At 31.3% G+C, this 16,462-nt stretch overlaps 1 protein-coding gene across 1 annotated transcript; it reads left to right on the top strand.

Annotated features, from left to right (window-relative positions):
- The first annotated feature begins 106 nt into the window (after positions 1 to 106).
- On the top strand, positions 107 to 2,067 carry LOC120086505 (transcription factor MYB78-like). Its single transcript, XM_039043186.1, has 4 exons — positions 107 to 399; positions 506 to 635; positions 1,163 to 1,484; positions 1,584 to 2,067. Exons 1-4 carry the CDS (start codon positions 231 to 233, stop codon positions 1,797 to 1,799), a joined length of 837 nt encoding a protein of 278 aa, XP_038899114.1. The 5' UTR covers positions 107 to 230; the 3' UTR covers positions 1,800 to 2,067.
- The last annotated feature ends 14,395 nt before the right edge of the window (positions 2,068 to 16,462 follow it).

The raw sequence follows: 16,462 nt of genomic DNA, 5'->3' as shown, positions 1-16,462 counted from the left end.
ATTAATCACTTAATTAATTAACATGTTAATCTAAGTGATTAAACTTTTATTTTACATATATATATATATAAACAATACATAGATGGATAGATCATTGTCTCTTCATAGCCTTTCCTTTCTCTCTCTTTTCCTTTTCTCTATCTTAAACAAAATCCATTCACTCTCTTTTTTCCTTCTCAATTGGATAAAAGAAAAGGGCTTCTTTTTCTTTCTTTTTTCCTTTTTCCTTTATGGATGTTAAAATGAGAGGTTTTAGGTCTGCAGAACCTCAGAGGACAAAAGAGGAGGATATGGCCGACGTCCGGAAAGGCCCTTGGACGGCGGAGGAGGATTCAGTTCTATTCAATTACGTTAACTACCACGGCGAAGGCCGTTGGAACGCCGTTGCTCGTTGCACCGGTTCGTTATTTCTGGTCTTTTTTTTTTGTCTGGAGACGTAACTAGAAATTTTTATAGGATTTTGTTCTTTTTTGGGGGGAAATTTATGAAAAAATTGTGTTTGTAGGGTTGAAGAGAACCGGAAAGAGTTGTAGATTGAGATGGTTAAATTATTTGAGACCGAGTGTTAGGCGTGGCAATATCACTCTCCAAGAACAGCTCTTGATTCTTGAACTCCATTTTCGCTGGGGCAACAGGTGAGTCATCCAAGTTTTGATTTTTTTTTTAATCTTATTTATATGGGTATTGGTTAAAAATGGAGTCTTTTTGATACACATAAAATTGGAGGATTTTTATTTTATTTTATTTTTTTTTAAAAATTTAATTTTGATAACCCAGATAAAATGGAGTTTTTGTAGTAACCGAGATAAAAGATGATTTCCCCCCATTTTTCTCATATGGGTGTTGGTTAAAAATGGAATCTTTTGGTATCCCACATAAAAAAAAAAAAAAAGATTTTTTTAATAACCCAGATAAAAAAAGGGCTTTTTTTTTTTAATTTTATTTTATTTTTTAAATAACGACCCAGATTATAAAAAATGGGGTTTCTTTAGTAACCCAGATAAAAAAGACGGGTTTTTCTTTTCTAATAACCCAGATTTTAAAAAAAGAAAAAAAAAAACCTCAAAATGTGCATATTTTCTTAATGGGTCAATAAGGGAACTTTAATTTTTTTAATAACTAAAGTGAAGGGGGATAAATGATGGGATTGTGATTGGAACAGGTGGTCCAAAATAGCGCAATATTTACCGGGAAGAACAGATAATGAAATAAAAAACTATTGGAGAACAAGGGTTCAAAAGCAAGCTAAACAACTCAACTGTGACGTGAACAGCAAACAATTCCGTGACGCCATGCGATATGTGTGGATGCCTCGTTTGCTCGAACGTATCCAAGCCTCAACTGATTCAACCAGCACCACCGTCGACGTCATACAACCACCACACCCACCTCTGGAGTTGACCCAATTGTCACCATCTGGATCTAGTTGGATCAACCCTCATGTGGCTCCCACAACTTCATCGTCAGATTCTATATCTGATCAGGTTTAAAATTACTTTAAAACAACGGATAATCTTATTCAAAAGCTTTTATGGATGAGTTACAATATATTTAATCAGGTATTCATATATTTTTTTTTATAGGTTCAACTTCAAGTTTCGTCTGTTTCAGACGTGGTAGAGAACTTTAACTCCGTAGGTACGAGTGAGGAGGACGGGATGGTGATGCTAATGGAACACGGCTGTGACGGAGAAGCGATGAACGGGTGGATAGGTGGCGGAGAGTTATTGGAGAATGGGTTTTGGAATGAAGAAGATATGTGGTCGTTCTTGCAACAACAATTGGGTGATGATGTTTAAAAGGAAAAATTAGATTAATTAGAAAGCCCCCAAATTTGAATTTACTTACGTGACGGCAAATATTATAAACAGGGGAAGGAATGACTTGACAAATTAGAAGTGTAGGCTTAAAAATACATGATGACAAAAACAAAGCAACATTGACAACTTATGATGTCCACTAGCTTGGTGTGACATTTAGGTTTTGGTAAGTTTATACCATTAAAGTTGTATGTTAAATTTACACACTTTGGTCCCTCACTAATATTATGTTTAGAATTAATATCAATTTTATACCTATACTCTTCTAATTAATTTCGTTCATATGAATTTACTTTTTTTTTTTTTTTTTTTTTTTTTTTTTTTTTTAAACAATGGTCCCAAACTATTAATTAAAATTGATGATCTCATAAAAAAATAAAAATAAAATAAAGATCTTCGTGAAATATGGGAGAGAGCGAGAAAAGAGAAGAGAACAATATACGTTACCAAATTTGTCACGTAAGCAATATATATGATTAAAAAAATATGTTAGCAAAAATGTTGGTGTGTCAAATCACTATAGTTAAGTGATTGAGGTATTGACATATTTGTATAGTTAAACTTTGACAGTTATATCAATTTAAATTATAAATTAATAATTTTATCAATTTAAATCATGAACTTTGGGAGTTGTATCAATTTAAACCTCAAACTAATAATGGTATCAATTTGAACCTTGAACTTTCACGAGTGTATCAATTTAAACCCTGAACTTTCATAAGTATATCAATGTTTTTTAATAGAGTACTAGAGGTTGAGAAATCAGAGGATGCACCCAGACATCTCAACTAGGTTGACACCTTCTTAGCGCCCTCATCACACCCCAGTTCCAAAAGTATATCAATTTAAACCTTAAACTCTCATAAATGTATCCAAATAAAACATAATGGAGGGTTTAAATTGATATAGTTATGAAAGTTTAGGATTTAAATTGATACGAGTATTAGTTTGGGGTTTAAATTGATACAACTCCCAAAGTTCGGGGTTTATATTGATATAATTATTAGTTTAAGGTTTAAATTGATACAAATCCCAAAGTTTAGAGGTATAAATTGATATTTGTCCCCCCTTTTTTTTTTGTTGGTAAAAGGCTTGTGAATCCTAACTATGTAATTGTAACCTTATATTTTATGATATGATAAAGAAAATGTTAAATTATAAATTTGGTCCCATAATTTGATAAAAGTTAAAGTTTAATCCTTACGATTTTAAAAGTTAAAATTTAGTTCTGATAAAGTTTTTATGAAATTTTTAATGGTTCGATAAAGCCTATGAAGATTCTATCAAATTATTTAGACTAAATTCTATTTATATACCATAGAGACTAAATTCAAACTTTCTTTAAACTATAAGGATCAAATTTAAAATTTAATCGGAATAAAAATAAAAATAAAAATAATTCATTATAATAGCTAGTGGGCAAAATTATGAAAGAAGAGTCCCTTTAAAACTATTTCAAAGGTCTCAAAAGATTGATGATAAAGGTTTAAAACTTAGGGGTTGATGAAACTAAAAGGACACTATTTATAATTATTACTTAACAAAAGTGTCTAGTTTTGTAACTTTCAACTTTATTATTGAACAAGCTTATAAATTTTAAAAAGTATTTAATAAATCCTTACACTTTTATTTTAATGTGGCATTTGATTTTTCTATTTCCTATTTGAATGGTCTTTACCATTTTCAATAAGCTTTAAAATTGTACTAATGGACCAAAAAAAAAAAAATAAAAATTGAGCACTATATTCATTTAAATTTATATCTAACACATCAATTTTTTTACCCTAAATTTCAAATATACAAAATTGAAATAAAAACTTATTAGACATTTTTAGAACCTAAATACAGGATTGTAAGTTTATGAATAAGTAGAAACTTCCACAAGTTCATAAATCAAATATATACATGGACTAAACTTATAATTTAATCATTCTATTAATAACATAAGTCTTTTTAAAAGTAAAAGTGCTTCATTTTTTCATATATTTCTTTTTTTAATGAACAATGAAAATGATTTATTTTTATTTTACTGATGAAACATGACCTCTTTCCTCGTACTTTACTATCTATTTTCTATTCATAAACACAAAGTAAGATTGTATTATACATATCATACATCCTATAAATGTGCATAATATATAATTGGAGTCAACCATAAAATATACACTAAATATATATGTCATACATGACACAAGGTGTGCACCACTTTATTCTTGCATTTGAGAAGCTACTTAGGTAATTATTAATTTTTTTAATTTCTTATATAACAACTCTTTGATTCATTACATTATCTTTTAGTGGATTATGACATTTATTTTATTAGATTTATTTTATTTAATTTTATATATGACTGAGATTTGAACATCTACTATAAATTTAAATTAGTTTCCTTAGGTTTTTTATCCTTTTAGTTTGATTAGATTTGAATTAATTAGGTAATTAAAAAATATATATCAGTCTTACAATTATAATTATTAATACAAATACTCAATTATTTAATTGAGTGGAACTCTTGTCCTTTTCTTTTCCCTTTTCTCTTAATGAAGGGATGTGATTGTAATTTTTTTTAAAGAAAAAATTACATGCCACCATATTGTTTGGTCCTTCACATCTCTTAATAATTAATATAGACTAAATGATGCTTTAGGGTTAACTTTTTCTTTTTTTTTTCTTTCTTTTTTTTTTTTTGAGGAAAGCTTTAGGGTTAACTTGAAAAGTAAATTATTAAGTGAAAGTCCAATTACTTAAACTGATAACTTTATTTAAAAAAAAGTGGTTAAATAGTCCTAGTCTCTTAAGAAAGATTAGTAATTTGATGTAAATAATAAGTCCAAAATCTTGTAGATAATCTAGAATGACTAAAGAATGATTGAAGCCATTTTTGTTGTATGAGTATCACTATCTTCTCTTTTGATCTTTCTTTTTCCTTTTACAAATGTCACTATCTTAAATCAAATCATAAAAATTAATTTGTATACTCTTGTAAAGCATTTGCTTACCTTTTTGCCCATTTTCATTTTTAGAAAATATTGTGTACCTTTAGGTTTTTATTCTTTCCTCGAGAAAATGCATCATCCTAGCTAGCCCACCATATGATGATTAATTATAAAGAAAATATTTTCTAACCTTTTAATTTATATTTAATAAGATATCTATATAAATTACTATAAACTATATATATGGATAGAGATGTTCATTTTTCTTTTGCCGAGGAAGGGGTGGGAGAAAAAAATACTCCATCTGCGCCCCACCCTGTTGTTATGTTGTCATTATTATTATATAAATATTATATGTAAATTTCAAGTTTTATCATTTAATGACCAAGATAATGAGTATATTATATATATTTTAACTACGTTGATTCATTCTTAACATCCTCATCATATCTCATTTTTCTTTCATTAAATTCAATAGAAGCCAAGAATATAATAAAAGAGCAATCCAAAAGTGCAAAGAGAGGGCTAGAGAGAAGCCATCATGATTAACAAGCATTACATATAAGGATCGAAATTAAGATGAATGGATGGGCGGCTATAATCTTTAAAAAGCTTTGATTTGTATATCCAACGGTCTATAAGAGCAAATATTCTCCCAAAGCTTTGCAATATTATTGAAGGAGTCATTGAACGTGCGATTGTTTCTTTCAATCCAAATTGTCGACAACACTGCGACAGAAGTGCTGAAGATGACGTTATTCTTTCTGGAAGTTTGTTTTAAAGTATAGAGATCCTTGTAGAGAGCTTGAGTATTTGTACTATTACTAGTCGGTATCCCCAACTGATTTTGAAGTTTGTTCCATAGAAAATTTGCTTGGTACAAAATATAACCAGATGATCCATGTTTTCCCCATGACGTTTGCAAAGTGGACATAGTTTGGATTTAACGAAAGTAGGTTTAAATTGAATATTTAAATTTGTAATTATTTATTCTACTAGAAAATTTAAGTAATATTTCTTTAAATTCAAATGATTCATGTGAAATTAATCATATAAAAAAATTAGTGAAAAATTTAACTATTCAATAAAACCTTTTCAATAGTATTTATTTAACTAAATTGATTTTTTTTTTTTTTAAAAAAAGACAAAACTTGAAAAAATTACCCGTGGGAAAGCCAATTTCCATCCGGATCCCCACAACATCAAATGAAAAATTTCGTGAGGATGGAAAGAAGGAAGTCATTTCTGGCCCCACCCCATCCATGGACATCTCTATATATGTATATAGATATCTTTGCAATGAAAAGTATATGTATAATAATACATAAAAATAGAAAATTACCCATTAAAAAAGAAATCAGCCACACTGGATAATAATGTCACACACGTAACAATTTTAGCAATAACAACAGGAAGGCAAGCGATAAGCATTGTTAAAAACACAGAGTTTGGTAACCTAGTTCATGAGAAACCACTTACGTCTGGGGAAAATAGTGAGCCCGTAGAAAGATATTTTTTTACTAATAAGAAGAATAATTACAGAATTGTACTTATTTGTAAATAAATGACAAATACAGGAGCATATGAATAGCTTAATTCGGTGACGAACACTCAGGTTGTCCCTAGTGTAAGACCTTATTCATCCAAGAAAATTTAGGCTCTCCCAAGTATTTGGATATTAGTAAAGAATCACTTAGGCTCACCCTTAAACGCAAGACTTCATCTCAAGACAATCTTTCCACCTTGTGAAAATTCTTCACTTGGTTAAACTTAGGCTCCCCTAAGTTGGAGAATCACTTCTTAAGTAATGATAAAATCTTAGGCTCCCTTATGACCAGCTCAACCTTCTCTTGAATATTACTCCAGCAATGAACTCAAGAATAACATCAGGATTAACCACAATGTTATTACACAAATCTCACAACTCACAGAAACAACACTCTTCAAAGACAATAATCAAGAGCGGCAACCCTAGCAAGATCACCCATTACCTTTTAAAAAGGCCCCATGTGAAAGAAAAAAATAAGACCCATTCAATCTCTTGACAAATACGATAGTAGAAAAAGTCAGATAAGGAAAGAAACTATCGCAACCTCAGCAACCCATGAGACATTATTTTGTAAGACATTTCTTGAGACAATCAACACTCCCACAAGCAACAATAACCTTTAAAGAAATATAGCCAAGTCAAAGCTATAACAAGCAAGGATGATTATAGAGAAATTAGAAAGAAAGAGAGAAAAAAAAGTTGTGTGAGAAAAAATATGGAAGAAATATTAGTAATAACAAAAGTCCACAGAAAAAGAAAATTTGAATAGATTTAAATAAACACAAAAGATCCAACAAGTCCACTATCTATTAACACTGCATAAGTCTTTAATGAGCAAGGATGAAATTTTGAATAGATTTAGAAATAAAGGATATTTGTAATTCATTCTATTATTCTCATTCAAGTTTCTGCTTTATATATAACCTCTCCTATCATCTTTATCTCTCTAAAATTTTATTTTATCTTTTCAACTTTTTATAAAAACCATTTACTATAACATTTTTTTCAACGCAGTTTGATTTATTTCTCTCTAACATAACATATTTAACTCTAAAAGTTAAAATTGTCATACTAACATATATTTTTTTAACAAAATACTAAAGGAGGATGAGATCAGGGGTGCACGAGACATTTCAACTAGATTGACACTTCCTTAACACCTCATCATGCCCCAAAACCAATAACATTGCATTTCGAAAAGAGAGTTATATACAAAGAGCTAGAGGAAAGCAACAACCAAAAGAGAAAAAGGGAAAAAACAGCAGGGGTGGGGGCTACAAAAACAACTTCCAGTTTGAAGCCATAGAGGAAGAGTCGTAATTACAAAATAGAGCAAACTTAGTACTCCAAAGGGCTGCCATTAATAATATATCCTCACACAAATGGTTTTGGTGTTTGATCACATCTTGGAAAATTCTTCTATTTCTTTCATTCTATAAACACCAAAGGATATTACTCCGTAAAACTCCAACTTTCGAATTTAACCTGAGATGGAGGAAGCAATTCAGTAGATTATTTAGAGAGTGCACTTACTGATATGTAGACTCTCGAATAAGGCAATTTCAAAAGTTGGAAAAGTATTTGCAAGTGAGAAAAAGATGTTCCATCGACTCTACGCTATCCTTACAAAGAGCACACCAATTAGGATTAAGAAAAATAAATCGGTTTCTTCGTTGGTATCTATCATTTGTGTTGAGACCATTTTGCAAGATACACCTTAAGAAGAATTTACATTTCTTTGGAATAAAAAATTTCTTGTTGCCTGGATTAACGTTATTGGGTTGTATGTCCTAAAACTCGTAGTTTGTAGAAATAAACATATTCTATTTGCAATAAGGATGTTTTTGAGGTTTTATTCAATAAAAATGTTATTGAATATGTAAATTACACTAAATCTAATAAATTAAGATCCATGGCTATTACTGAGTACTTGGATTTTATGTGGAGGCATAAGAGTGGATTAAGTTCGAGTAGATAGCCAAAACGGTCTATAAGTATACAGATAAGGTTGGGTACCTTATTTTGGAAATACTATCGGATGCGGCCCACTTTGTATTTAGTACAAATGATGTGATCCTGAATGCGAGTGGAGGTGTCCTATGCAAAGAGTTTGTATTAGACCTGACCAAGAAATAAGTCGCTCTTACTTTATAACGTTGCTAACTGTTTAAGACTGACTATTTCAAAGTGATAACCTAGGTAACTTGACCTTAATCTTAAGCTAACTATGAGCTCTTGTTTATTCAGAATTATCCTTAGATTTGTACGAGTGAGGGTTGGTTTAACAGCGCCAGCTGAAGGAGCCTACTATTTCAGGGGTAAGACCGGGTAGATAACTAGGGACATAGGATGGAAGATGAAATTTACTCCTACCCGCTTTTAGAGATAGTAGAGAGGTTATTCCCCTAAGTGCTGACTCTAGGTCTTGAACAATGAAGCCCCACCCTCTCATTGGCCCGAAAGGGACTCGGTTCGGTGATTGGATCACAAACCAATTGTTCATTAAAGGATAGTTGGACTTAAGGAACAAAATGTAATCTCGGGGGTAAAACAGTTTTAGACCCAACCGTTATTATGAACAACCTGTGAATGGTTAACTTATTGATTATGGTTATATCGAGTGAACAGAAATATATCTACAGTGAGAGGAGTGCAACTACTAGGCTTTAGTGGAGTGACCCTGTAGTTAACGATGTTTATTAATTCGATTTAAAGAGATTAGCTAATTAATCTCAGATCGTTGGAGTTCATGATCTGTAGGTTCATTAAGTCCCCCTACTAGCTCACAAATGAATTAAACCTTAGAATAATGTGATGAGTGAATTTGAAGCGTTCAAATACGAATTAAGAGAATCAGTAATTATATATGATATAATTACACGTTTAATTATCGAATCAAACAAAATTGGAGAATTGGATAATATTTAAATTTGATTTAAATATTAATTACATGAATAGGGATTCATGATTGTGGAATTGATGTTTAATTAATATAATATTCGATATTAAATTTATAATTAATTAAATTATTTAATTAATTTAAAATTAATTATAGAATTAATTTTAAAATTAATGGATTTTATTTAAAATTAATTATTGAATTAATATTTTATAAAATTAGTTTTTCATTATAAAATTGAAATTTGATTTCAATTACAAACTGATTTTGTTTTAAAAATCAATTTAAAATGAAAAATCCTAAAGTGGGTTTATCCCACTTAGGAAAACGTATTTTATCACTTCTAATTTTAATAGTTTTGGTGTCACTCTTAGTGATTTTAGATTTGCATGTAGATGTTGATCAAAAAGAAGGTTTTGGCAGAGTTTATTCATTCATGCAAATTGAATTGAGTAAGAGAAAAGAGTTCTCCTTCTCATGTTACTCCAAAACCAGAAATTTCTTATCAATTTTCCTCAATACTAATTCATTTTAGGTTCCACCACCCATTCTAAGGTTCTAGAGAATAGTAGAGAAGATCAAGTAATAGTCTAGAAGCATTTGAAGAGGAAATTCGAGCAAGAATTGCTGAATTGAAAAGTTCTTTAAAGGTATGAATTTCTAAAATCCTACTTGTATTGTTTTTTAATATGCTTACTTAATTGCTAAAATTGATGGAATTAGAGTACTTAAGATCCAAATTGCTTCCTCTAATTGTATGCTAACTCCATCAATTAGTATCAGAGCATGATTTAAGCACTCAATTTGTGTTAATTTTAACTTGGTGGGTGTTTTTTATAAGTAGTATGAAAATGGTTGCTCATGTAGATAATTTCAGTTTTGGAATTAGAATTCTCTTCAATTCAATGGTAATTGTTGTAATTGGCTCTTTATGGACCTTAATGTGTGATTAAGTGTCTATAAATTTGTTAGAGTCAATAGAGTTGCAATTAAGTTGTAATTGAAGAAAGAATAAAAAAGGGTCAACTGCAGAAAATTAGTTTTGAAACTACTGTCATGCAGCGTTGCAATCCTGCCCTTAGAGCATTGCAACATTGTTCTTCATTTAGCCCAGGTTTTGAAGAACACCACAAAGTGTTGCAACGCTGCGCTTCATCCATTCTAAAATTATGCACATGCAACTTAGACGGTTTGAGGGTGGACCGATTTAGCTGGTTCGGTTTGTGGAGGATTGTTTCAGCCTTATTTTGACAAGTTCAGCCCATTTTGGAGCCTTGGAGGTATGGTTCGGGTGGTTCGGGTCCTGTTTCGGTCGGTTTGTGCGGTCCAGAGGCTGTTTGAAGCTGTTTTTAATTATTATTGTAATAATTTAGTTTGATTCTTCCTTAGAATGCCAAAACTAGTCCATATCAGTGTGTTTAATTATTTATACATTATGAATGTATGCTATAATTAAATAAATCTTGTATGTGCATATATTATGCCATATAGATTTAAAATTTCATCATAGGAAGCAGGTAACATGCATTAAAAGTATGTTATAAATGGTTATAATATATAATATGCATGTAATAGGGTTTCATGTTTTAATATAAAGTGTTATATTAAATTGTGAAATGCTTGATGGATATTATGGATTGAAAACATGACTATATTTTATAAAGTGTTATAAAAATGGATTAGATATTTAAAATCCATAACAAAGAAAAGATGCACTCTCACTTAGGGTTAACAAATAACAACTTGTTCTAATAGTTAAAATAGGTCGTTATCTTGTAAAATTTTGGTTACAAACTCAACCGGTTTATAATTTTGTTTAAGGCTGGAGGTATTTAAGTTGACGGTTTACGGAACACCTCCTACCTGAGGATTATAGCCAAATAATTGAGCGTTGTTAACCTGATTTTATGACATGTGTGAGCGATGTGAGGTTTTAAAATTGGTTGATCACCTAGACATCATAGGTTAAATCCAAACATAAATGTTATACTTGGATAATAACCTAGACTTAGGATGTTTATTAGCCGGAATATACCTAAGTAAATATTTATCCAAAACAAATAGAACACTTCAGTAGGAGATTAATAACATATACGATATATTGTTCTTAGCTCTCACGTCCCTAAAAGTTCACACCGTGAGATCCATGCTCGGCTTCGTGTCGATTTTACCTCGGATGCTCCATTCGAAAAGTGTTTACTTGGGTCAATAGCAAGGAGAATAGAGGAAGTAGTTCATAGTAAGTGTGTGAAGGATGTGTGTCAACATGTTCTATGGTTTCTTCCATTAGTTTGGACTGTGAGATTTCTTTGTTGTGCCTACTTTTCGTTTTTATGTGACATAAGCTAGTCGTTTTACGGCGGCTATCCCCTTGGAGGGTTGTAACATAGGATTCGAAACAACTCAAACTCCAAAAATGGATAAGATTTCCTAGGTCCATTCCCAACCTTGACTTTCTAATTCGATAGCATCGTTGGAACCGACCTCTAAGGTCTGAAATGGAGGGTTACACTTACAAAAGTTACTAAGTGTTAGTAAAATCTTGACCAAAAACGGTAATTAAATGACTATAGAAATAAGAGTTATTCTAGAGTTAGTATTTAGTTAAGAATGTCTTGTTTCAGTGAAGCGGTATTTGATTGCCCCTCGGTAACATTTATTCTGACTCACTAAAGTATCGTTGCAAATAAATAATGAAATTTGGGTACATTATTACTTTTGCTAAAATTTATTGAGTTTAAAAGTAATTGATTAGTTAGAATTTGTTAATTTTTCAGCATGTTGAATTCTTCTAAATTACTCGCTTTCAACATCTTTAACGATCTTAATTATTCAATATGAAAATCGAATATAAATGTAATATTAGCAGATGATGATTTAAAGTTTGTTTTAACAGAGCAATATCCTCAGTCTCCCAGTTCATCAGCAAACCAAAAAGTTTGGAATGCATATGACAGATGGATTAAGGCAAATCAAAAGACCCAAATCCTGATCTTAGTAAATATATCTGATTAATTAGTTAAGAAATTTTAAAACATGGTTTCTGCTAAAGAAGTCATGGATTCGTTACAGATATTGTTAAGATAATGTATCAGGAATGATATTCTCAAAAAAGTTTATGACTATGACAGAAAGGATAGAACCTTTGTTAATGAACAAATTATGGATATGTTAGAAGTAATAAACACAAATGTCATAAACGGAGAAAGAAAAGAAGCATAACAAAGTAAATATGATTTACTTGTCATTGAGACATATTTAGTGGAAAATGATAAATTCACCTAGATATTAGATTCAGGAGCCGCTAATCATATCTATGCTTTCTCTCAGGAAACTTGTTCTTGGAGGTTGCTTACAAAAGGTGAAATAACCTTTAAGGTAGGAATTGGGGAGGTTGTCTCAGCTAAAGAAGTGGGAGATATGAAGTTATTTGTTGAAGATAGATTCATTTTACTTGAAAATGTTTAATACATTCCTGCCATAAAGAGGAATTTAATATCTATCTCATGTTTGCTAGAACAACAATATAAAGACTCTTTTGAAGATAATGAAATGTTCATTTTCTGGAAAGGTATTAAAGTATGTTCTGCAAACTAGAAAATAACTTATATGTGTTAAAACCAACTGAGGTAAAAGTTGTTCTGAACATAGAGATGTTTAAAACAGCTGAAACTCAAAACAAGAAACATAAAATTTCTTCTAATGCCTATCTTTGGCACTTAAGACTTGGCCAAATTAACCTCAATAGAATTGGGGGATTAGTTAAGAGTAGACTCCTAAATCAGTTAGAAGACAACTCTCTACCACTATGAGAATCTTGTCTTGAGGGAAAAATGACCAAAAGATCTTTTACGGGAAAAGGTCTTAGAGCTAAAGAACCCTTATAGCTAGTACATTCAGACCTCTGTGGTCCGATGAATGTTAAAGCAAAAGAAGGGTATGAATATTTCATCAGCTTTATCGATGATTATTCTAGATATGGCTATATTTACCTAATGCATCATAAGTCAGAAACCTTTGAAAAGTTCAAAGAATATAAGGCAAAGGTTGAGAACCAATTAGGTAAAAAGATTAAAATTCTAGAACTATTTAATAGAACACGGAATTCAGGCTCAACTCATAGCACCTGGTACACCCCAACAGAATGGTGTAGCAAAAAGGAGAAATAAAATCGTGTTAGACATAGTTCGTTCAATGATGAGTTATGCCCAGTTATCTCAGTCTTTTTGGGGATATGCAGTACAAACTATAATGTATATTTTGAACATGATTCCCTTGAAAAGTCTTTCACAAACACCTTACGAGTTATGGAGAGGATATAAAGGTAGTTTATGTCACTTCAAGATTTGGAGATGCCCAACACATGTGCTGGTGTAGATCCCGAAGAAATTGGAACGTCATTCAAAAGTATGTCTATTTGTAGGCTATCCTAAGGAGACAAAGGTAGTTATTTCTTTGATCCTTAGAAAGATAAAGTATTTGTGTCGATAAATGCAACATTCCTAGAGGAGAACCACATAAAGAATCATCAACCTCGCAGTAAGCTAGTATTAAATGAAATCACCATATATGCTACAAGCAAATCAACAAGAGTTGTTGATCAAGTTGGTGTTGGGGTTGATGTCCTAAATCTCGTAGGGTTCTATAGTTTGTAAAAATTGTATGAACAAACTCTTTATATGATTAATAAAATATATGATATTTTATTCACTTTGTCTATAAAATATGTGATATTTTAGTTGCATTAATCACAAACCAATAAACTAATATCCAAGGTTATCTTTGTAACTTAAACATGTATGTGGAGACATACAGATGGATCATGTTTAAGTGATAACCTAAATGGTCTATAGTAGATGGATAAGACTGGGTACCTTATCTTGATGACATTGCGAGTATGGCCCGATTTGTAAGTGTTACAATTGTTGTGCTACAAATGATCTGATCCTGATCATTCATGTATTAGACATGCGAGCAGGGATATTCTATACAAATAAGTTTGTATAAGACCAGATCACAAAATGTTTATTATCATTATATAACATCGTTCATAATAGAGACTTACATTTCACCAGGATGACCATAGATAACATGACCTGAATCCTAAGTGAGTTGTGAACTCTTGCCTATGAGGGCGGTCCTTTGATTTTTATGGGTGAGAGTAGCCAGATCGCCGACTCAACAAGCCTACCATTTTGGGGATTCGTCTGATTGGGGAGCTGGGAACATAGCTATACAAGATGAAATTCACTCCTTCCCGAAGCAGAGGTAAGTAGATAAATTGCTCCCTTAAAGGCTGATTCCGGATCTTGAACAATATGATGCCACATCATCTCCAATACCGAGAGGGGTCTAGTCATAATAGGACTATGATCTATTATTCGGTAGAGGGATTAGTGGTACTTAAAAAGTTAGATGTAACTACAAACGGTAATTTGGCCTAGCTTACTTACGAGTAATTTGTGAAGGGTCATCGTACTATTGATTGGTTATATCCAATGGACACAAAAATATATCTGTAGTACGAATAGTGCAGCTGTCGGTTTTTAGTGGAGTGCCCGACATTTAATGGATGGTGAATAATGTAATGAAAGAGTTTAATTAATTATTCATGTACCGTTGGAGCTTCAAACTACAGGTCCATAAGGTCCCCTTGGTAGCTTAAAAGGATTTAGTTGATAATCAGTTTTTGGGTTAATTTGAATTGTTCAAATTAATAGAGGGATTTAATTATATATGATATAATTAAATCGTTTCAATTATATATGATATAATTGTCATAATATATTTGATACATTATAGTTTAATGGGAGGAAATAAATATTTGAATGAGATTCAGATATATTTTCTATGAATGTGATTCATAGTTGTTAAATTTAATATGAATATGATTTATATTAAATGCCATAAACTAGACTAAAGAAACTATAGTTTATATTGTATGTGATACAATATTAAAACTATAGGTTATATGTTATATTTGATATAACATATAATTGAATATAAATATAATATGATAAGTTAGTTATCATATTTATTTATATTATCTTATTATTATTTGAATAATAACTTCTCCATCTTTTCTTTCCAACCACTTTAGTGGGTAGTTATTAATTTGTGGCAAGAGGAATAAAAGAAAAGTGGTTTTTCTCTTCTTCTTCTATGTTTTTTGCTATTGCTGATATACGATTGAGAGTCTTTGCAGAAAAGTTCTGTGAGTTCTTGTGAGAGAATTCTCAACCTACCTCCTCCATTCAAACTATCCCTCCTAACCAAAATAATCAGAGCCCACCACTCATGGGTTCTCATCTGAGAATACCAAGGACTCTTTGTGGTTGTGTTCGCATTTGGTTCGAGAAATTCTTGAAGATGGTCTTCAAGAAATTGCTGATTTCGTTCGAGGGAGAGTTCGCGAAGAAAGGTTCTTCAAAGGTTAGGTTTCTTGAAACCATTTTCTTGTAATTAGCATGCTGTAATTTAACTTTAAATGCATATCACTTGTATGTTTACTGTAAATAATGTTTTCAATAATTAATGGAATTTAGACGATCTGCCTCTGCTCAAGGATCTCTTCACACGGATTCCTTCAGTTGGTTCTTCAACAAGAGTTGTTGATGAAATTGGTACTTTACATCCTTCTCAAGAGTTTAAACAACCTCAACGTAGAAGAGGGTTATTCAAAATCCTGACCGTTACATGGGTTTAACGGAAACTCAGGTCTTCATACTTGATGATGTCTTAGAGGATCCATTAACTTTTAAATAGGTAATGGAAGATGTGGATAGAGACCAATGGATAAAACCAATGGACCTCGAAATGGAGTTGATGGACTTCAATTCAGTTTGGGAACTTGTAGATCAACCAGAAGGGGTGAAACCTATTGGTTGCAAATGGATTTACAAGAGAAAATGAGACCAAGCTGGTAAAGTATAGAACTACAACGCTAGACTCATGGCAAAAGGGTTTACTTAAAGAGAGGAGGTGGACTATAAAGAAACCTTCTCTCTAGTTGCCATAATAAAGTCTATTAGAATACTCTTATTCATTGTAGCTTATTATGATTATGAGATCTGGCAAATGGACATGAATGGCTATCTTGAATAGAGTATCTATATGTCTCGACCAAAGGGGTTTATAAAATAGGGTCAAGAGCAAAAGGTTTGCAAACTTATAAGATTCATTTATGGGTTGAAACAAGCATCTAGATCCTAGAATATGAGATTTGACATTGCAATCAAATCATATGGCTTTGAACAGA

This window comes from Benincasa hispida, chromosome 9 (assembly GCF_009727055.1).
Source record: "Benincasa hispida cultivar B227 chromosome 9, ASM972705v1, whole genome shotgun sequence".
Classification (NCBI taxonomy): Eukaryota; Viridiplantae; Streptophyta; class Magnoliopsida; order Cucurbitales; family Cucurbitaceae; genus Benincasa; species Benincasa hispida.
This window is presented reverse-complemented; position numbering and strand designations above follow the sequence as displayed.